Source organism: Rhea americana, unplaced genomic scaffold, assembly GCF_003343005.1.
Source record: "Rhea americana isolate MKP2758 unplaced genomic scaffold, rheAme1 scaffold_189, whole genome shotgun sequence".
NCBI lineage: Eukaryota > Metazoa > Chordata > Aves > Rheiformes > Rheidae > Rhea > Rhea americana.
The window spans coordinates 68682-91434 of record NW_028186027.1 but is presented as its reverse complement, the minus strand read 5'-3'; the positions used below and the strand labels follow the sequence as shown (position 1 = coordinate 91434).

The 22753-nt window shown below is 42.3% G+C and overlaps 1 protein-coding gene across 6 annotated transcripts in view; it reads right to left on the bottom strand.

The window, feature by feature from the left end:
• TNS3 (tensin 3) overlaps positions 1 to 21793 on the bottom strand; it is a 304187-nt gene extending 282394 nt beyond the window's left edge. For 4 of the 6 annotated variants that reach the window (XM_085302203.1, XM_085302204.1, XM_085302205.1 and 1 more), the window contains exon 1: positions 20100 to 20324. In XM_085302203.1, coding sequence (XP_085158329.1) covers positions 20100 to 20306 — 207 coding nt within the window. In that variant the 5' untranslated portion in view covers positions 20307 to 20324. Of the gene's footprint in view, positions 1 to 20099; positions 20325 to 21662 lie in introns of those variants that run through there. The other 2 variants (XM_085302207.1, XM_085302209.1) reach the window with 1 other exon arrangement.
• Positions 21794 to 22753: the final 960 nt, after the last annotated feature.

The following is a 22753-nucleotide window of genomic DNA, read 5'->3' as shown; positions in this document are numbered from 1 at the left end:
TTTTTCTTCTTATAACTTTTTTCCAAAAAAACTCCACAATCCTTTGTTAATATATTTAGGTGAGCCATATTTAAAAGATTTCTCAATTTCCTCCAGGCATTAAGATCATTCTTCCATGATCTTAATTCTTCCATCATTCTTCCATCTCGTTTTAAACGAGGAAATTATTTACTTCCTTCTCCTAGCAGTCTAGCAGCGTGCTTCCTTCAGAAAGCTCTGACCAGGTGCCTGATCTGCATGTGCTGTTCCCAAATGCTGCAGTTCCCTTCAAAAGTAGTTTTGAACAGAGCTCAAAATGCCTATGAGTAACGAAGTCATTACCCCAGTTTCACAACTGTATTAAAAACTGGGCTGGTGTCTACATCTAGTACTGGCTTTCTACATCGGCTAAATTTCACCGGTGATTTGACAGGACAAGATTTGTAAGGATTAAGTTATGGCTCCACTGAAGTTGATGTTAAATCCCCTGTTTGATTTCAGCAGAGCCAGGATATTACTCCTGGTAAATATTAAGATAATGGCATCCCACTATCTGATGGTATCTCATGTCAGATCTTCCATAAATTAAAGATGCCTTTGTGTTTATTCCTCTGTCACCAAGAGATACATTTGGCATGTTGATTTAGAGGTGTACAACAGCATGTTATCATCACGCGGGCTTGAATCACAGACAAAGCAGCCGGCACACTTCCCCCACAGCTCACTAACATGGCTTTGGAGATGAAAGACACGTGCTTCAGGATAGTGCTGCCTGCGTATATGGGCTTTTCCCTCTCCAAAATGAGTCCTGTCTAGGACTCAGTGCAAAGAGTGTGCAAAGGGAAGCTGAGGAGTTGCTGAGTCCTTGGGAAAGCTCTCTCAAAATGATATTGCTCAAATGATATTGTTGTGAGTGTATTGTATACCCACAACAGCTGAATGTTCATTCATGAAACAATCATTTTACTAATTCTACACAGAGGAAGAAGCCAAGAAGAAAAGCCTTCCTCATATGCGTATAGAATATGCATCTTTTATTTCATTTCCCTTGCCTGAAACATTTTCAACAGCACATAAACTTGGAGATGCTTACATGTGCTTACTGTTCTGTTTGGCTTCCTACCACCAGTTGCACAATATGTTAGGTTCGTTCTGCARACTGGTTGTTTAACCCATCTTTACCAGAGAGCCAGGCTGAATCTCAGAGTGTGTCATCTCACAGGCAGCACACATCAACGAGACCRTTTTACTGCAGTGGGAACAGTATCGGTATCTCCCTTTCCCTATTCATGATTTTAAGGTCTTGTTGAGAAGGAAAGAAAAAGCAGGTGAATATTAAAGAAAAAGAAAAAAAAAATGTTATCTTCACACCATGCAATTTTTGCATGATTAGATTTGTACTTCACAGGAAATGCATTTTATTTAATTATACAGTTAAAGTAGATCAGTAATTCACTGCTGAGCATTTAATTCCAATGAACTTCTTTTGGATCTCTCACAGTCCCATTCCACTGAGCAGAGTGAKGTAAGTAATCAAAGTAGTTCCTCAGTGTATTACTTAAGAGCCAAATTTTCAGTTTCTTTGGGGAAAGCTGGTAAAAATTCAGAGAAATCCACACTGTGAAAGGGTTTTTTTTCAATTGATCAAGTACAGTGAAGTAATTTATATAGAAATGTGGATTAACTTTATTGATGATAGATAAACTGATCTCAATAATTACCAACATTTTCCTAAGATATTAAAAGCACAAGAACTCATGTGCCCTCTCCAGTACCCCTGGACTTCTTTAATCTTTGCCTCAAATCCTGACATTCCTTATTAGCTTTTCCAAACCATGAATTCTCAGTGGCATCTTGCTGGCAGAAAACAGATTGTTTTATTATAACGGCAATCACTTCTTGTTGAGGAACCTGTTTGGGAAACAGGTCCTGCATCCYCCACTTGCCTATGATTTCCTTCCCCAGTGGGTCTGATATTGGTCATGGCTCACAGGCTGCCCAAAAAGTCAGACGGCACCTTCATGATAATCTAAACTGCATTTCTTCAAATAACCACTTACATCATTATGAACCGTCTCTGACGGCAGACGAGGTTAAGCAGGAATGCCACATATAGCTTGGCATGGCCCAGTTGCATCCCTCTCTCATGTGCTCCTGATCCTAAAGATACTATAGCTGAGTGCAAGAAGAAAAAGAAGTTTGCAAGGGGGAAAATACACTTTATGATAGGAAGAAATTTCATTCAAAGGGATTAAACTTTCTGAAAGAGGTCCATGAAGATGTTTGGCAGGAACCCTACCAAATATAATGATTGAAGAGTGAGTGAAGAGCAAAACCCTAGAGCAAACAACACAAATCAGGATATGCAGGAAAGAGAATAGAGAAGAGATTAGAGAACAAGGCAAAGGCTAAGTGGAAAATAGTGTTTTATTTAGATGAAGAATGATATTTGTGCTGCTTTGACAGCAACACTTTCTAGAAAGAAAGTGAAGTTTAACATAATTAGAAACAAGAAAGGGTTTAAGAATGGGTGACGTACAATAAAAATGTTTATAAGAAAAAGGCCTGTTACGGACAAGCATTAACCAACAGAAACCTGGCTCTGGGATATTTGGAAATCGCTGTGCTCTCCCTGGGGCTTCCTGTGAGTGGTGCCACCCAGTCTTCAGCACTGTCGAGAGGCTTCAGCGCTCAGCCAGAGCCGGCCCCAGCCCCTCTGCTCCCAAGCATGGTGTCGGCTCTCCGGGTCGGCTGCACCCCAACCAACACTCCTGCTATCCTCCCGCTGTGAGGGTGCCACAGCTACTACCCTCCCATTTTACTTGTTGCTTTAGTTGTAGCAACTATTCCTTGTTTATAGCAAGGATGATTGGAGCTTATTTGCTATGATTACAGAAGCTACAAATAGAATAACTGAATTCCAGGTATTCCAAGAAAAGTAAAATTACTTTCCTTTAGTGGAACGTGTTTTGGTATCTGTATTTTATTAAACTTCCTATTACTGAGCAAACAGGATCTGGGGGAAGAAAAACAAAACCCAGTGCAAATATTCCAAAGCCTTCTCTCCACACCGAGGTGTCATGCTTGCAGGAAAAACACCCCAGGGTCCTGTCRTGCAGAGCAGAAGATTGCCCTGGCTGGCCTTGTGCTGACAGATTGAGACTCCTTGCACCGATTTCCCTTTCTTCTGAGAAAGATCTAAAGCATGTTGCCAATTAAAGATGATAAAACACTGCAGGGGATTATTTAGGGTGAGACACTGGAGCAACTAATTATGATGGAGATTATCCTACTCTGTGAGATAAAACAGTAGTAACTAATAAGCGGCAGGACTAATCAAATACACTGCACTTGGAAAGGACAAGAATGCATAGCAAGATACAAGTCCATTAGCAAGAAGAAGATTTGAGAACAACAAGAAAGCAGACATTCACTATTTGGTCACATCTTTCCAAATACAGCCATTTATACATACTGGGGATGCCTTTGCTGGCACTGTTGGAGAAATGCATGCAAATCTGAAGCCAAACTGATGCCTTATTTATCTTCCAGTATTGTGGAAGCACTGGGATCACTGATTAGCTGCACTAATCAGAATGGCCAAGATTCATGAATCTCTTATTCACCATTTTTTYCTTAATTTTGCAATGATTGCTTAAAGGAAACCTGATTATTTTATTTTGTGAAATTATTTGCATCCCAGTTTCCAACCTTTGATTTCTGTGTGAAGTATGCACTTCTTATTCAGTTTTACATCTCACCCTATCAAAGTCGGGACATAGAGAGAAATGATCATTTTGCTCATAACTGGCGAGAGTTGCTAATAGAAGCACATCTTCCTTCCTACTTTCATCTGTATTTGAAAGCTGCAGGGTCTTCCCTGGCCTTGTAGCTGCCCAATAAGCAGCTATAAGGTCTCACAGTATAAACAGCAGGGAGCACTGTGTAGTCTTTTAGCCAGATRCTTGTGTAAAGACCTCTAATATTACCTGTTTCAGTAGATATTTAAACTAGGGGAAGAAAGTGGACAAAGCTGAGATCCCTCTCCACCCCGGTCCTTTTCTCAAGTGGRTATGAAGGGCTCCTGCCACACTGGCATCTCTGGTTTGTGGGAAAAGGAAGCCAAAGACTTCCCTAATATATCTGAGACATCCCAAAAGAGAAGCCTTTCCCCATCTTGTGGGTTGTGGCTGAACCACAGAAGATGAAAGCAGGGCACAAATAAGCCGGGAGGAATGTGCAAAAGAATTGGAGATGGGAGAAATGGAAGAGGCCAAAGGTAAACCACATAACATTYGATACCTAGAAAACAATATTCATGTAATTGTCTTAACATTGTTCTGTGCCTGGGTCACACAACCCCCCCCCCCCCAAAAAAGGCTTTTCAAACACACTCAGAGAAACGTCTCTGGAAAAAGCCAAAACAGATTTATATTGCTGATTACTGAAGAGCTGTGATGAATCTATCTAGAAAACAAAAGCAATTGTATCTTTTTATTTCCTTACAGATGTACGTACGAAGTGTTGCCTCCTGACTAAAATGTCAGGGCAGAATCAGTTTTTGCCTTGGAGGTGTACAAGCCAACAAAAATGGCATTCAGGATATCTCACTGAGGAACCAGATTTTTTCATGTGCTTTCCTTTCTCCAATGTAACAGAGATTTAGTTTTATTTTGTGTTGTCCTTCCCAAAGTTATATTTTTGATATATAAAAATATATTTTATATATTTTGATTCAAACGGAATCTTCCCTCCTTCACCATATTCACACTGTGTCCTTAGTAAGTCCACATGTACGTATCCATGCCTTATATAAGCAAAAGGTTAGAAATGCTTCGAATTAATAAGCCTGCAAGGATTTAAAGAAGATGCTTGCATTAAAGTAACCAGTTTCTCAAATGCTACTTCATGTTGACAAGCCTTTGCTGGGATTTTTTTTTTTTAATACATTACAGCTTGTACTGCCTGATCTCCATAAAAGGAGACCCATGAGTAGCATTTAAATTGCTTTGCAGTGCCTCATGGCTGGGTAGCATTTCCAGAACACCAGATTTGCTAAAATGTGATACTCTCCAGACTGCATAACTGTTTGGTTTGTTGGAGCTCAAAATGAAGGAAGTCCTAAAAAGTCAGTCGATGAGCACAAAGCTCTCTCCCGTCCTCCTTGGTGTTGTATACAGACATCAAGGGGGACTTTTTTCAAGTGCACATTTTAACTTTTATATTTCTTTTATATGATGATAGCAAGAAAAAGCATCCAAACAGCAAATTCCTGATACCAGAAATGTTAAGTTTAAAGTTCTGTTTCACAGCTTTTTTTTTGGAAGGGTGGAGGGAAGAAAGGTCCAATTACATCAACAGATGTGAAAAAATGAAATTTGTTCCCACTTCTGTGTGAGGAGAAAGGGTGGATGTGGGAGATGACTGCAAAATGGTCTTTAACCTTCTGGATCCTTCCTAGGACTAGCTAAGCCACTGCCACATATAACAGTGTTATCATCAATATTACATTGAAAATTGCAGCCATGGGGATGTCTACAGCAAAACTTCCATCTGGCATGGGATATCCAGCTAGAGACTAACCTGACTGCACAACAACACCTCCCTCTCATTTTTCCTCCAGTACTCATGCTCCATGCAATATTCAACAATATTTTCCTAAACTGCGAGGAAAATGGGACCGGTGCTCCCCAATTTGATAAAACCTAAACCTTCCTTTTATATGGGTGTAGGCAGTTAAAGAACTAAGTTGTTCATTTAGCCCATTCTCCTATTACAATGTAAACATTTTTTACATTCTCCTCCATATATCTATACCATTATCCATCACTAACTGCCCTTCCCTAGYCCCCCCTTATCCCCCCAAATTCCTTTCATGGTAAATGAAACCGGAAGCATTTTTCAACCCTTAAAACTGAAACACTGCCCTAGCTAAACAGTCTTTTTTATTAGCTAAGGCTTCTAATTTATGTCTTGAGGCCATTACATGTGACCTTTGGGGAACTGTGATGCATAAACTATACCTCTTTATATCAGCAGCCAGCTAAAAAGCTGACATTCTCCCAAGGTCCCTGCACACATTTATTGGTCAAGTGTTGCCATACATTTAAGTGCTCCTATTCTATTGCTATCCATACTGACATTGTTTAGGGCCTCCTAGCAAATAAATGCTATTCCACACAATGTTCAGTCATGCAAACAAGCAGGCAAGGAGGAGGGCGATGTGTTTTTCTGTGTGTTACAAAAGTCTCTCTCTGTTATTTTTCCCTGTGTATCTTTTGGCATGCAATCTAAGGCCTGTGGCAAGGCTTTAAATATTTGCCTGTGCTGAGAAGCAAGGTACTTAAAAAAAAAAAAAAAAAAAGCTATGGAGGAATTATTGGCTGAGAGCATTCCTTTGCACTATATGTTATTTAAAGGTACTATTTAACTCTGGGAAATGCATTTCTTCCATTGTTTTACCCTTACCTTTGGAAACATTCACAGAAAAGTAAATTTGGAAGGAAGGAACCCTATAGCACAAGAAGTGCACAAGGAATTATCTTTGGAATGCCCCTCCTAATCACACAAAGTGTTTCTGCTTTACAGACTCTCCTCCTTCCAGCCCAGTTTCACTTTAATCACGTTGCAGTGAAATCAGAACCCTGAATTATAATACAGGCCCTGTTTTGTGTTATTGACCAAAGCATTCACTTAGGCTGGTTCAAGGGCAGTGAAATTTGAGAGAGGAAAATGTAGCCCTTGAGCGTGACTAGCTCAAATAAAAGATAGGGGTAAACAGTGAGGTAGTAACTGTGCTCTAAACTCAAACTGCTGTCTTAATTAGGCAAAAAAAAAAAAAAAAAAAACAAAAAACAACGCTGATCTACCCTCGGAGCTGGTTGAGCTTGATGGGCTTGATTCTGAGCAAGCAATGATCAAATCCACATAAAGACACCTTGATGTGCTCTGTCCCACACCGGACAACATCCCCCAAAGTAAGTATCTTCCCAGCATATCTGCAGGACTGCTGTGCTAAGGAGAGGGGTACAGTGTGGAGGGCGCATGGAGGATGTGCCTGAGAGTTTCACCCTCTCACTGTGCCCCAAGCCTRGGCTGTAGAGGCAGGTGCAAGATTTTCATCCTGCACAGCTGTCACACTGACACCTTTCATGGTGTTTCATCAACTACCATTTTTTCAAAGAACAACACCAGAAGGAGGCACCGCTTAAAAACTCTGCACTCGAATCTGTCAAATTTTGGCACACCTGCATCTTAGCTGCCCATGCCAGCACTGAGGGGACACCTCTCAGGTCCTCCATACCTTATGGTATTGTCCTGGGTCATATTATTCGATGAAACAAAACATAAATATTAAAAATGCATATACAAACCAAAAGTGACATCTGAAACATAGTCTATTCATCCTGTCTTTCTTAAAGTAAATTGCTTTATAAGCAAGCTTAGAGCACTTAATAATAGTATTACTCCATGGCATGATAGGACTGATTTGCTGCTGTCTTGGGTTTTCTGTTACACTGGTCAGTGCAAGACATAACAGTAAAAAAGGTGTAACCATCTTTGGAAAATAATTCTCTTTTTTTTCCCCCAAGCTTTATAATGTGCTAAGTATAGAAACTGAATTAGACAGAAWTACCACTTCTTTCTAGAGAGAACTAGCATTTGAACTGAGTACGAACAGCTTATGTGGCTTAGTTTTTCTAAAATTACTTTCATAGCAAACAAGCAATTTATTAGTCATATTTTATATTCACTGAGGAACATCACTTCAATGTGTCAGGCATCTGGCCAAAGAGCATCCTCCATCCTACAGGTTTTCCCCTCTAAGAGGGTGAAGATACTATGCTAAAGGAAATCAGGTTTCAACAGCAGAAGGAAGTTAATCAATAAACAACATTCATGAAGGCTGGGAGACCTCAGCTTCTGCATCTAGAGCTACATTCAGAAGATCATAACACTAGGGATGCTCCCATTCACATGGCAGCTCAAGCTCACCCCAGGTAGGACTATCAGAAACAGGGTTTGAACGCCAGCTCACTGCAAACACCACTTTTCCTTGAAGCCTAATTTCTGAGGAGACACAGAAACCCATTCTCAGTACCTACGACTTAATCACTTATAAAGAACAGCATTTCTCAGAGCCTTTCCTAGCAGTTTACCAAACTAACGCCTTCCTTTTGGCCTGCCATCACCTCAAACGGGGTCAAGCTCTACCCCAGAAAGGCTTCAGATGAGGCAGTAGCACAGACACGCAGTCGTACACCACCCGCCCCAGGACGACACGGACGCTCGGACGCAGGCAGGTGCCAGCTTGCCCGTACGGCTTCCCCTCCCCAAACCTGCGCCCATAGGTGCAGCCTGTGGCGGGGAAAGGTGGTGGCCTGCTGCTGGCCGACTTCACACGCCCTGAAGCACCTGAAATTTTCCAAGCAAAGCATTCACTTTACCTCTCAGCCTGTCGGGGTTGCAGGCCAGGAGAAGGCCAGTGGAGGRAAGGACAAGCTGCCCTCAGGCATGGGGAGCCCCACAGCCGGGACCAGATACTTCGGGAGGGATCTCTCTAGGAGATCTCCAGCAGACCTCGTCTTATCCTCCCATCCTGCCCCTCCTCCTCCTCCTCCTGCTGCCGCTTTCCATCTTAGCCGCCCTTTCGAGAGAKAGTTGAGCACTGCATCGCGGTCTCGCCCCGGCTTTTCTGAACTGAAGGCTGCGAAGGGTGTCAAAAGTTGGCTTCCACTTCCCACCTGTTCCCATAGATGGCTGCAGCCCTTAATGAGATTTCAAAACCCATATAAACACGTTGACTAGAAATTAGCCAGACCTCTCCTCGCCAAAGTCAGGGAAGAAAGAGAAACAAAGCACACACATTTATATGGCAAATAAAAGAGGGAGTTAGAACTGGCGTTATTCCCACTGCTGAGAAAAAGATTACGTAGAGAGATGTCTATGTACATATAGGCCTGTATCTCTTTGTACATAGCATACAAATGCCTACTGTGTTGCATCTTTGCATACTATGTAAAGCACAAAAGTTGGAAGGGATGAAAGACTCCACATATATCTGCAGAAAGAAAAAAAAAACTCAGAAAATTTGAGGAAAAATTTAAATTTCAGTTGGCAAAATGTTATTATTGTCACTGCTTATTACAACAGCATCTTAAAAATGCCAGGAAACTTGAGTTTTGCACTGTATATCCACACACTAAAAAACAGACCTTGCCCTTAGGAATATACAGGCTAAGATCAAAAAAACAGCAGAGTGGCACAAACAAGTAAGGAATAAGTCGGATGACAAATGTTAATTTCGGCTCTGTTGCAGACATTTTCCATCAGCCACATTGAAAAGAAATTGTGTCAACATTAAGTTTAATCAAGCAACTATCAAACAATGAATGATTAATGACGGTTCATTCCAGAAGCAAAGAAAACAACTCGACACTTGTTACATACATGGTTTGAAAGGCAAGAGGGTGACTTTGGCATTAACTCAGCATAAAAGTATGTTTCTGCCTTTCTACAGAAACATTTCTCAAGACTGTGTTTCATTAGTACACTTTCTTTTGTTATAAATCTTGTGATAGCTCATTCCTCATTTTCCTTTCTGCAAAAACTTCAGAATTTAATATGGAGTGATAACTTTCCACAGATTTTTATATGCCATGTGTAGAATTCAATAGAAAATTTGATCCCTTCTCTCAAATTCTACAGGTAGGTTCAAAAAAATTCCAACATAAAAGACAAGTTTTATTCTTAGGTTTATAAAACTCTACTGGTTTTATCACTATTAAATTCTGTAGGCTTTGTTCATAAATTCTGGATTAAGGTCTTCCAAAACCTTTCAGAATCCATCTGGAAAAGGAATGTAATGAAAATTGCCAGGCTCAAATTATATTTTGCTTTTGTTGTGTTGGATTCAATGATAYCTCAATCATAAGAAGTGAAAAAGAAATAAAAACACAGAAAAATGTATAACCAATATAACTGAAAACCAAGAATTTTTACAATGCTGTCATTGTRTGATAGTTGGAAAATATTAATTGATTAACAAGAATAGATGGAAGTTTTTAATTGACATAGATCACATAGCTGTGATTTACTACTGTTAAACATATGGGAAAGGAACCTTAAAATCATGTTTTAGCTGGAGAGTATGAATTTTGTCCTACGAGTACAGAACTGAGATTACAGGGTGAAAGTAATCCCTCCCATTTACAACAACATGCAGAAACCTGAGGTCTAGTTCAAATCTTTCAGGAGAGGAAAACAGAAGATAAGGGCTCGATGCAGGTGATTTTAGAGGAGGAGAAAGTCTTTCATGATGTCAGAGGTATGAGGAATAGAGCTGRAAAAGCTCATCAAATGGAAAGACAGAAAGTGAGGCTATAGGGACAAGTGGCCTGAGTATGGAAAATATTCAAAAATAGATATTTAAATCAGAAAACAGACACTTTAAATGCAGGGAACATTGCTGTCTTTACCAGTGACTTAAATACGCAATTTAAGTGCTAATGTCTTCTCTGTGCAAATGTCCTGTTAACAACTACGTAAAGTGTGCAAGATCTGACACTGAAGYCTTGCTGTTACTGAATCTGGAAAAACTCATCAAAAACAATTTAAAATTTATGGTAGTCTTGATCCTATCCATTTGAATTTATGGTGCCAAAAGAAAATGATATTTAGGAATCAAAKAGCTAAAAGCTCATTCTTAGCATATGCAAGGAGAGTGTTAAGCTCRGGACACTGTGTGTGAAGAGTTCCTCTTTTAAGTCTGCGTTGGTCCATTATTGCCTATTGCAAAACTCAAACGATAAAAGGGGAATTCAGTACGACTGCAATTCAGTCTGAAGAGGCTGTGAGTTCAGATCTCAAGCAACTCTCCTGTATCGAAAGAACAGGTACTGTCACTGACAAAACTCTACTCCAACCAGTTATATTCCCTCCCCTTGCTCTCCTAATGCCACACACGTCTCCTTCTGCCCCGAGCCTGAGCCCAGCCCTGCAGCTTTCTCCCCTCCCAGTCACCTCAGCCTCCCAGTTACTCTGGCTATGCAAGGGCTGACTTGAGAGGCAACAATCTCCTAAAAGCCCTCCAGAGGTGAAATGCATTTACCAGACATAAATAAATTAAATTAAATTTTAAAAAGCCTTTCATGGTTTAGGCTCCACCTCCAGTACATCCTTGAGATCCTCCCTGATACACCACACCCCAGGCAGTCATTGGTGGTCATGAAGGTAAGGTGTCCACAGGGACACGTAAATCACATTTGGAATAGTGATGGGAGATGTACTGACACTATGGCAGTAAGTGCAAACACATACCAAGCCAAGCGCATGTCGTGCCAGCTGCGGTGCCACTAATAATGATGAAAGAGAGGAGCTAGAGATGTCCTCCTGGCCAAGCTCCACAGCAGAGCAACTCTGTTGCCTACTGAAGTTAGTGTGGGCTCTTCTGCATGCAGCAAACAGGGGTGAGGCTTTGAATAGGCTGGACAGCATGGCCTCAGGGAGAGGGGCTCCGTCAGCTTTGTCACTTGGAGTCTGCTCAGGATGGGTCCCACCAGAGCTCCTGCCAGAGACACTCATGTGAGGGACATCCATGTCTGCAACAGCAGACCCTGGGTCTGACCACTGACCAAAAGGTCTAGCAGTGCCATAGTATGTGGTGGCTTATACCTTTGGGGAAGGAGAGCAGTAGTGGGGGGAAAGAAGAGAGTTTGTCTATATCCTAAACAATCCTAATGGTATCTCTATCACTTGCTAAAAAGGCAGTTTACAAATATGTGGATTTTTTTTTTCCAGATCTGCAACCTTTCACATGTACTGTAGCCAGAATTAGGTAGATGCAATAGTTTAAAACTGCTTTACCCATGTCAGATGAGGTTCTGTGCAGGCTAGAAGTCCCAGTCTAACCAAAAGTGAAGAAAAATAGGGTAAAACCTCAGACTGCAGCATCAGGGTACAAATCCTTAAAGCATACTCTTCTTTAGAAAAATTTGACTTCTTGGTCTATCGTAAGAGATGCTATAGATCTTATAGCATCTGTTTGTTCCTTGCATCTTGTTTTTCAGAGCACCTTACAATATCAAGGTCCAGCTGCATCTACTACAGGGAGCCTTGGAGCTTGCAGTGCCACTCCAATAGCACAAATGTTATCTTCAAACTGGCTACGAAGCTGAAAGTGCACAACACAGCACGAATTGCCCCACTGTACTTGAAAGCTGGATCATTAACACCCTGAAGGAAACAAATGCCCGAGTKTTCACCCTCTGTTTTTTGAAGTATTGCTTTTTCCCAATCCCTATTAATTCGAATCTGGTTATTCCCTAAGGGGACAAGGAGGATGTGAAGTAGAAAAGATAGATTGTGTCTGTAATTACCAGGGGGAATCCGTCATCCTGCAGCTCTGCCACCTGTCTCAACAAACCAGCCCCACAACGAACAGCAGGGAAAGATTTCAGCCCAGACACCGAGGAAGGAAGACAGGGCTAACATTTATGGAAAGATCTGTACCTCTTTGCTCAGCTTTGGTCTTTAGGAAAACCCATTTGGAGTAAAAGAACAACTTTGTGCCTTTGCTGTCTGAAGGGACAGTATAAACACAGAAACCAAAATAGTATTAAATCGACACTGTCCAGAAACCTGTCCTTGAGCTTCCAAATCCATGTTTAGGTACCTAAGACAGACCTATCTCTGCGGAAAATTTATGTTAGTCTATTATAAACACATTTCTAGGTGGCTGTTCACTCAACAGTCATATTACTCCTCCTCAGATATATTTTGTTACACTTATAAATAAAAATGAACCAGGAACTGAGTCAGACCATTATGGTGTAAATCTAGCTAGCTATATGTACTTAATAAACTTTTAAAACAAAATAATTTTAAGAATTATACTAGTAAAACTTTCTGGTGTAGAAAAGCCCAAACAAAATATCTGGTCAACCAACAATTCGCAATAAAACCAACGCAAAATGCCAAATGCTCAGGAATGTGAAAAACAGGCTGCTCATTTAGCTGCTTAAAAGTAGCTTTAGGGGCTTTCATTTATCCATTTAGTGCTCAGAAACTTGACTTAAACTTACTAACACTGGAAAATATTTAAAGCAAGGGAGGAGAAAGGTAGTCATATGGTTATTGTGGTGGGTATCAAACTAACCTGTTTTGTTTGATATGTGTTCATATTTAAATCTGAATGAGGATGTTAGTTTGTAGTTAAGAGCTCGTCTCCCTCCTCTGTTTAGCAAAGTATTCMAATATTATAAGGTTGTAAATATTGTGATTATTTTTTAAGCATTTGACTATCAACTCTTCTCTCAACTGATGCTTCAGCAAGATGTGATACCACCTCCTAATGTGACTGAGCCCATTTCAGTGAACCTGATCCTCTCATATAAGTGGTTAAAAAGAGAGGAGGAATAACTGCAAGGAACAGTCACATAAAATGGAGACCAAGCACGACGACGTGTTGACTGTGCTCACACGAGGGCTGTGCACCACACACCTCGTACTTTTAGAGTGCGTTTCTGAAACACAGCCCTAACCTTAGGGCACACAATCATGGTCAGATGCAGCCACAGCATCGAAACCCAAGTAGAGGACACCACAGCAGTAGGCATGCAACAGCCCTCCTATATCTCTGCCGGAATATATTYGACCCAACTCAAATTCTGAGGTTAACCTCTTGAAACCAGTTGGGAATTTGCTGTTAACTGGGGGAGCCAGACTCTCACCCTGGTCACAGTAGTCCATGTGATTAAATGAGCACAGATCTAGAGGCAGCCTTTATAACCCAGACAAAGCATGGGATTATTTGAATGCAGGCAGATTTCCTTCACTTTACTAGGCAATAAGAAAACGAAAATAAAGATAAACTCTAGTCTGGAATTTCTCGAGCTAATTTGTAACTCTATCATCAGTGGGACRCATCCCACCTCCCTGTAAAAGCGGGCTCTATAAATGCAGCCAAAGCACAGTCTTCTTTACTGTGGAAAAGAAAAAAAAAGGAATCAGTTCGTTCAGCCCAAATATCAAGTTCTGAACAGTGAATGCTCAACACAACACTCAAAGCCAACAGTGCAGAGAAATCCATAAAATCAAACTCTGCCACAGTTGTGGTCAGTGGAAGGGTTTGGGCTGGATCCTTCACTTACAAAGAGAAAGGGTGCTGGCAGCTGCATATTCTTAATAAAAGCTTCAGGAGTCTGGAACATATTCCCTGCCCTTGCTCCAAAACAGCCTCAATCTGATGTACTTCCAGGCATGCTGCAAAAGCTATTTGTTGGATGAGGTGTGGCGGGGGAGCCATGGACATTTGGAGACTCTTCTGGAATGTTTCTCTTCCTTATGCCAGCTGGCCGTGGCACRTTCGTGTGTCCATTTAGTCACTGAAGGCTTCTGGCTGGCAAATTCATTTGTCTGGAGGATGTTTAAGAACAAACCTCAAGGCACACAGAGGCCTGGCAGAGCTCTCTYTTCAAACTCAAAGATGAAGACAAAGTTACTTAAGCAATTCTAAACAGTAAGTGAATTAATAAAGATCATAGACAATTCCCAACAAGGCAAAGAACTTAATAATTAAATATTGTAACTAAACTCCTGTCAGTAAAGTTTCCAAACCTATTTTCTTGTTTTAGAAAAGGTAAACATATGAACTGATGCTGTATAGATTTGAAATGAGAAGTAAGAGGGGAGAAGAGTGGTGAGACTCTCCTCTGGTTCATTGCACACTTTGAAGACCCAAGGTTAGTTCTCACACACTGTGGCATTTTGCTCTTAGAAGCTGCCAAGTTTTGCTGCATCTCGTGTGTCCTGTTGGGCAGGGAAGATATGGACAGAGCTCCACTTGCTTGAGACTCTATAAAGAAAGATCCATCACTTAGGCCACTTCAGGGAAAAGTCAAACCTGGATTAGGACAGACAGTAGCTTGGACTTAAGTAGAATAAATGAAGCTGCTCTAATAGTTCACTTATGGAGCCTTTCTTTACCACCTGGGATCTAACATTTGGTGGAAAAGCAGCAGATCAGTTAATGCACATTCAGATGTGTCAGAATGATTCCGGATGATGCAGTATAATAAAACATACAAAAGCAAATGCAATGAGAATTTCTGTAGCACTTTTTATCACTTGAGCCTTCCAAAATCTTGTGCCGCGTGACCTTGGCATTGTCCCTGTTGGGAAAGTAAACACCTCTGTCTTGCGGACAAGAGAGCACAGACAGGCTAGGAGAGAGCCTGCTTTGTTAGGGCACTGCTAAGGAGATGCAGGGGCCACGCAGAGAAGCAAAGCCTTCATGCAGGTCATTTGAGCTCCTAAATAGCCTTTGAGATTATCCAGTTTTAGGGAACAGTGATTTCTTGAGAAACTGCAGGAAAAAGCTGAGATAAACTAATGAAAATTTTAATAAGTAATAAAATTTAGAGGAGAATAAAATGATTACATGGATGGACAGAATAAGCCTCACAGGCTAGTATGCTTCTGTGCAGCACACCAGATGATATTTATTTTTGCAGGATTAGCTCTTTTCTGTGTTAGCACATCTATGCCTGAAGACTGAATACATCATCTTATCATTTTCACAAGACAGACTGACATCTTATAGACTGACTGTCAGATTCAAACTTGTCCCATGTTCAGTGATATAAATAACTGATTATCTTGCTACCGACTCTGGCCCCTAACTAATTAACAGCAGAATTGCTTCATCCCAGGGACTCCAGCTTGCAAGTCAGTAGTGCAAAATCCTGTGTGCAGAAAGATTATCCTGCAATCATTCATTTCTTTTCCTCCAACTTGGCCACTTTTCACTTTCAAAACTCTCCTTAAGATTCATTCAGTTAACATTTATTTTCAGTCATACTCGTCCAACATTGCCATTAATCATCATAAGCATCAACTTCGATTCATTCTGTTGTATTGACATTGATGTTCTCAAAGAGTTATTTCAGATGGTCTGTTGCATAATAACCTCCCTTTTCTTCCTATTAATTCTTACTTATTCTTTCTCTATCTTCAGTGCTGAGCAGTGTAAAACATACCATTACTGCAGATGAACTGAGCAAAGGAAGAGTGAGATTGATAACTGAAAAGTAGACACAATGCTGAATTTGTTTCTTCCTTCTTCTATTAATGTCTTTGAAAATAGGGATAGTCAACAGCAGGAAATAGTACTACCCATCTTAAATCTTTGAGAAAAAAAAAAATCTCAAGAAATCAAAGTGCTAGCTTCTCATCACTTTTTTCTTCTCTCTGTCTCTCTCTACAAATAAAAAAAAAAGATTTTCTTTTCATCTATTTTTCCAAAGTTCCTCAAGTTTTTCTCCCACAATCTTACAGAACTTTTTTAAAAAAAAAAAAAAAAAAAAAGAATTAGCAAAGTACGTATAAATCCCACTGGACTCAAAAAGCTGAGGTTTTAGAAAGCCACCAGCAATTATGGTATCAACCTGATGGGATCACCACAGTGGAAGAGACAAGATAGTGAAAAACTTGAGGTCTGTGAATTAAAGGAGATAGGAAAGATTTTAGATAAGAATGGGTGCAATGGTGAGAAAGGATTACTGGGTTTATTTCCACTAAAATTTAAAGAGGGAACAGGACTTTCAAATGAAATGTTATGTGATTAACAGTGTCTGTTGTTTTACTAGTAACATAATTGTCCATTTTGAACCCCTGGCAGTTCCCAATTATGACTTTATTGTTAGCAGTCACAATTTTGTTATTTATGGGCAAGCAGCTGTGATTAAACAGGTAAATTTCAGCTCTGTTGGAGAAGCCAGGCAAAGCCAGTGCCTTGCTCAAGTTGCATTTTAGACCTATTGTGAGGACACTCTTCTGAGAGATTTTTGCAAAGAGGGAATTTTGCCCTGGAGAGTAACCTAGTATTAAAATCTCCTTAACTGCAGCTTGAAAACCTGCACTTTTAAAGACTTACCAATTTATAGCTTTATGAATGGCTTGTTTGAAATAAGTCATGCCTCCTGCTGACCTCTCTTTATGGCTTTAATAAGGCATCACAGCAAGGTAAGAATTATCCCCATTAGGCTGGTTCATAACAAGCTTGTTAAATTTCAGATAATAAATCAACTTGAGGACAAAACCCAACAGGATGTAACTACACAGGAACCTGCAATCTGAGAGCCAGATCCAATATATGCATTTATAATAGCATATTATATTACATATAAGTTCTGATTTTTACGAACATCTCCTTGGCCCTAAACTCAAATGGAAGCGGAGACAATAAATAAATAAACCACCCGGGTGGTAACAGTTGCACTGATGCAAACTACTAGTTTCCTGAATGAAAAGGGCCTCGGGAGGCTCCATCAGAGCCAGCGCAGTCTGTGCTGCAACCCGAAGCTCCTTCTTTAAAGTCCAGTTGAACTCAGGAAAGTAAAGAACACCACTGTGGGATTTTGTGTTCAGTATTTCATGCTTGTAACTTGAATGGTGCATTCATCCTGTATGTTCACAGCTTGTAGCAGTTGAAGAACCATCTTTCCTAATGCCCAGCCTTGCAAATTCAGCTTGGGGACAAGAGCCGAAAGTGCGTCTCATACACATCGTGGTGAAAAGTGGCATCTTCCCTCCCAGGTTGTGTCCCGTTAGCAGGCCTTCAGCTCTGTTGCCATCGCTGGATTTACCAGCTGAAACAGTCGTGGCAAAGATACCAGAGTACCTAGTGGACTCATGCTTTAACTGCATTGCTCGTGCAGAACTAAAGGAGTCAAGGAGTCACTGCAAAATAGTGCTGTTAAAACAAAGAGCCTTGAACCAGGGAAGTCAGAAAGTGCCTTTTTTAAATGGTTACTTTTCAGCTCAGAATGTGCCCTTTACCCCTTCACTGGCCTTCRAGTGGGGGCAGCCCCGTGTCCATCTCCCCCAAGGGGAGACAACCCACATCACTTTGAATCTGCATTTTTATCTCCTGCTTCATCATGCCCCAAAAGCATCTTTGCTCATACCAATTTCTCCTACCTATGTCCTGTTTCCACTAGTGAATTAGCACTTGGAAAGGGAGAAACATTAATTCAAGCATTACTACATGAGATAATGAAGTGTCTCAGAACATTTTTGTCCACTAGCTTGCAAGAGGACTAATGTGTTTTTGCTTAAAGTAATAATTAAAAAAAAATGAATAAAGGAAACCCACCATCACTTTTAAAACAATGACAACAGATATGCACAGCCTACAACAGGAAAAAAATGGTCTTTTCCTATTCTSTCTCTTACACATCATTGCTTGGTATTTTGGGTGCAATGGGCCAATTTTCTATGCTTATTTTATTATTATAAATGGTGACCTGCATGTATATGATTTATAAATACATAAAGACACCTAATACTCAAACCTCACCTAACAGATTGCCTTTGGTAGGACTGTTGGTRTGATGAATGAGACAAATAATAACGTAGTGGTTATCACATCTGCTTTACATGCTGAAGGTCCTGGGTTCAAACCCCAGTTGAACCAGCATCAGGAAATCTTTAGGAAGTTGGACTAGACGCTCTCCAGAGGTCCCTTCCAACCTTACTGATTCTGTGAATGACCATCTATACTAGTTAGCAATGTGTCCTTCAATGTGTCCTCTCTGCTAGCAGTGAAACAGTGCTGTAACCAAGTAACTGCAAGCTCTAAAGTTTGGCCCTCAGGTACACCAGCTCTCCATCACTAGTGGRAATGTACAAGTTTTGCTGAAAGATAAAGACATGAAAGCTCACATTATTGTGTTAAATTGACTTTTTCACCCTCTTTTTTCATGTATAAATTTGAGAATAAATAAATCAAAATAAAATTAAACCTGACATTTTAGAWGTGAATTTGAGGGGAATATAAAGATGATGAGGATGCCATAAAGTCTCTTTTCAACATTTTGTTAGTTTCTTCGCAATGAGATGAGTTTCCCAAGAGTCACAATCAGGAGCAGGGTCTGGGCCACCTAACCCCATAGGAGGCCACTCCACCTAATGAAGGCTTAAACAATAAGCATCAGCTTGGCACCCTTTCACTCTGTATGCAGAAGTGACTACACATCAAGGGCTTAGGACCAAGAGAGGAAGCAAAAAAGTCCAGACACTGAAAAATCCTTGCAGACCTCTATGCATTTCATCACTAGAGTGAGACTGGCTACAAACCACATCCTGGTTAGTTAAAGGAACAAAAAAGATTATTCTTTCACCAAATCTCAAAGACTAATGTTAGTGGTGCCTCTAACTGYGCGTGAGAGTGAATGAATAAGAACAAACCTAGGAGAGTTCTTCCCACAGTCATAAATAAATTGCTCAGTCTGGAAATTTAATTTCTCATTTTTTCCAAACTATAATATTTATTTTAAAGGGCTCTTTTTGATAAACTGCAAGGTAGAAGACTTTAGAAGGAAAACCTTAATCCAGATAGAAAGCAGACAGTGGAATACACTGACTRTACTTTCAAAATGTTTCACAATATATTAGCAGCATCATTTCTGAGAACACTGAAAGAAACTTAAAATTTCATTTGCAAAAATAGCGACAAGTCTGAAAACTTCCCCTTCAAAAATGAAGGGGGAAACTCCACAAGCCCTCAGATGCGTGGAGTGGGCAGAAAGGGAGAAAAAGAAGCTACTGTTAACTTCTATATTGGCTAACATTGGCTCCCTGAGTCAAGGTGCAAACATACTTCCTATCCACTTGCTCTTTTGGGAATTTACAGCACACGCTTTTCCATCCGACAGAAGAAGAGCATAGAGCTCTAGCTTCCGATAAGGTGTATGGCACACTATCTGGGACATGATTCTCTACTTGTTATTTTTAGAGTAAGTATAAGTTGATATATCATCAGCTGCCTCTGTAATTCCACAGCTTTCATTTCCTTCTGCCCTTAGAGAGGTATCATTTCAACGAGCAGTGCAGCGCAGAGGAGTCTTGGATGAAGACCCTGTAGTAGCAGGGACTGAAAAGGCACAGAGCAAAACGAATGATGAACTACTCCAAAATCGTATCAGTTAAGCCATAAAGTTAGATAGCTGGAAAGGAGGGAGAAAAAATACGGAAAAAGAAAAAAGGAAGAAAAAGAAAGAAGGAAAGAAAGAAAACCCTACACATTTCCAAAGAGCTTATCTCGCAAGCCTGGCACCCACCTGCATTTTATCCTTAGGGGACATGAGAGCCCTCTCCTGCCCCAGCTGGTCCCTGGAGCGGTGCAGTGACGGCTGCTCGTGCAGCTCAGGCAGCACCTCGCCTGAGCCCCGCGCCGGGCGAGGACAGGCAGGGGCAGGCTTAGGCGAGGGCTCAGGGTGGTGCGTTTCCAGAGCGGCGTATCCGACAGCTGACATAAATCCACTCATGCCAGGAGCTCTGCCTTCAAAATCCCAGCATGTGAGGCAAGTAATAATCACATGACTACCTGCACGAAAATCAGACCTTCACTTGCCAGACACTGGCGGTCTTGGGAGCAGTTCTAATTGAGAAATAGTTAATGCCCCCAAAGCCAAATGAATCAAACATGATTTTATATTGTGTTGTGCTCACCCACTTGCTTGTAACAACTGTTATTAATTATGAACACTGTGGAGTCTGCAGGCTTGGAGAGTGAAGTATTACAGTATATGAGTAAAGATTTGTTGCTACAAACCAGAGTGCTTGATGTACAGCAGTTAGATATTCCTAAAGAAGACACATCATATCTTTTCTCTACTATGTTTTTAACTATAAAAACTTCTAAGCATCTGATTTAATCAAAAGTGTGAATGACACCAACTTTGGGGAAGGAAAAGAGAGAGAGAAAGAGAGAGAGAGAGAGAGAAATAAACTGCACTGTATAGAATGACTATTTTTATTTCACCTATAAAAGACCAAAGAAATATACCAAAAAACCTGCAGTGAGACAACTGGTTTTTTTTTATTTTCTGTAAGAAGGTGACTGAAGGATGGAATATCAGGCAACCACAACAACTGCAGCAGTAGTTTAAGACAGCRTACTGTGCACGTGACCATGTAAACATCATTATACACAGAGATATAAATATTGTTAAAAAAAATTCTGCAGAGACACACCACACGCACACTCTCCCTATATATTACACACGCACACTCATATACATACAGGAGTCATTCCAGGGGGGTGATTCCAGTTGCAGGCTTTTCCTTCAGCATCAGTTTGCTGCTCTCTCGCACTAGCAGCAGCTGACGCTAGGAACAAACCCCAAGCAGGGTTGTAAAGCGCGGTGCTCTAAAACACAGAAGCAAGCGGATCCACCCTATATCCCCGCACCTCTCCAGCCAGAGGTAAGACGAGCAGTGCTGCCACCAAGACTGCGCACGCTAGCGCGCTTATCTGCCAGTGCGACCCGAGCCAGCCCGGGGGCAGCCCTCACCCCCCACCCCGAGCATCTTGCCCCAAAGGGCTGCCCGGGCCCCGCGCTCCCAGTAAAACSCCGCCAGCAAGCCGCGCACTGCCTCTGAGAAAACAGCTGCCGGCTGAAAGCAAAGCGGAGCCCCTCTCTCATTCTGCACAACCGCTTCTCCCTCCAAACACCTCGGCGCGCCGAAGGAAAACGACACGAGTTAAACGCTCCCACTCGGCGGCCGCGGGGTCCAGCACCCCCCGCAGACGAGAGGCAGCGGCCGCGAAACGCGGCCGAGCGRAGGGTCACGGCACGTGGTTTGCGCGGCTGCCCGGGCGGGGGGTCGCGCCCCGGTACCTGTTTGGGGCTGGGCTCCAGCGGGGGCTCGCTGCTGCTCCTCCGGCAGCAGCCGAAGCCACCCCCCCGCATCTTCTCCACGCGTGGGCAGGAGACCGGCCCGGGGGGCTGGAGGCGAGCCCGCCCGCCCGCTCCGCGCAGCGCCCCGCTCCGCTGCGCTCCGGGGGGCGCGGACCTCCCCTCCCCTCCCCTCCCCTCCGGCCCCCGGCCCGGCTCGGCCCGGCCCGCCCGCCCCGCCCGGGGAGGCGCCGCCGCCCACCCCCGGCCCGGCCCGCCCCGACGGGGCGCCCCGCGGCCCCCCGGCCGGGCGCGAGGAGGGAGGGGGGAAACCTGGGGAGGGGGGCAGAGACCGCAGTGCTTTTTACCGAGCCTCGGCAGCCCCAGTGCAGCCGAATGACCAAAAGGGGAGAGGAGAAAAGAAAAAAAAAGGGGGGGGGGAAATGAGGGGGGGGGGAGAGAGGAAAAAAGGGGGGGGGGGAGAGAGAGAGAGAGAGAAAAAAAAAAGGGGGGAAGGAAAAGGAGAATGACTGCCTGTGCTTGCTTTCCAGGCTGGGAATTTTAAAAGCTACCTGGTTATTTTGGTACGAGTCTGCAGTAATTTTTAAAAGTTTCTTTTCTTTTTTTCGGGGGAAGGGAGTGACAGGCTGCAGGTTTTTTGGTGGTTTTCACAGTTGACATTTGCTGGGGGTGTGTGCATGCACGCACTGAGTTTCAGGTGCACGTGATACCTCACAAAGTGCTTCATTTTTCAGAATCCTGCCAGCCACCGGGAAGCAAAAGAAAAGAAAAACAACACCCAGTCACACTTGGCTACACTACRAGCAGGGTCGCACATGCACAGGGACAAACGGCATGAACGCCACACGGAGGTCACTCCTCCAAARAGGCTGGTGCAGCAGCAGTGAAAAAGCTGCTTTTTCTTTCCCTTCCTCTACCTTTCGGTTTTCCTCCAGAAATCTAGGTTCTGGCTGGCGGCGTTTCGCTGCCTCGCAGAGAATCCTTGAACTTGCTGTGAACTTAGCAGCGCTCACCTGGCTGCACCCACGGCGCGCTGCTGCAGCGTGCCAGGAACCGTACCGGTGCCGCTGCCC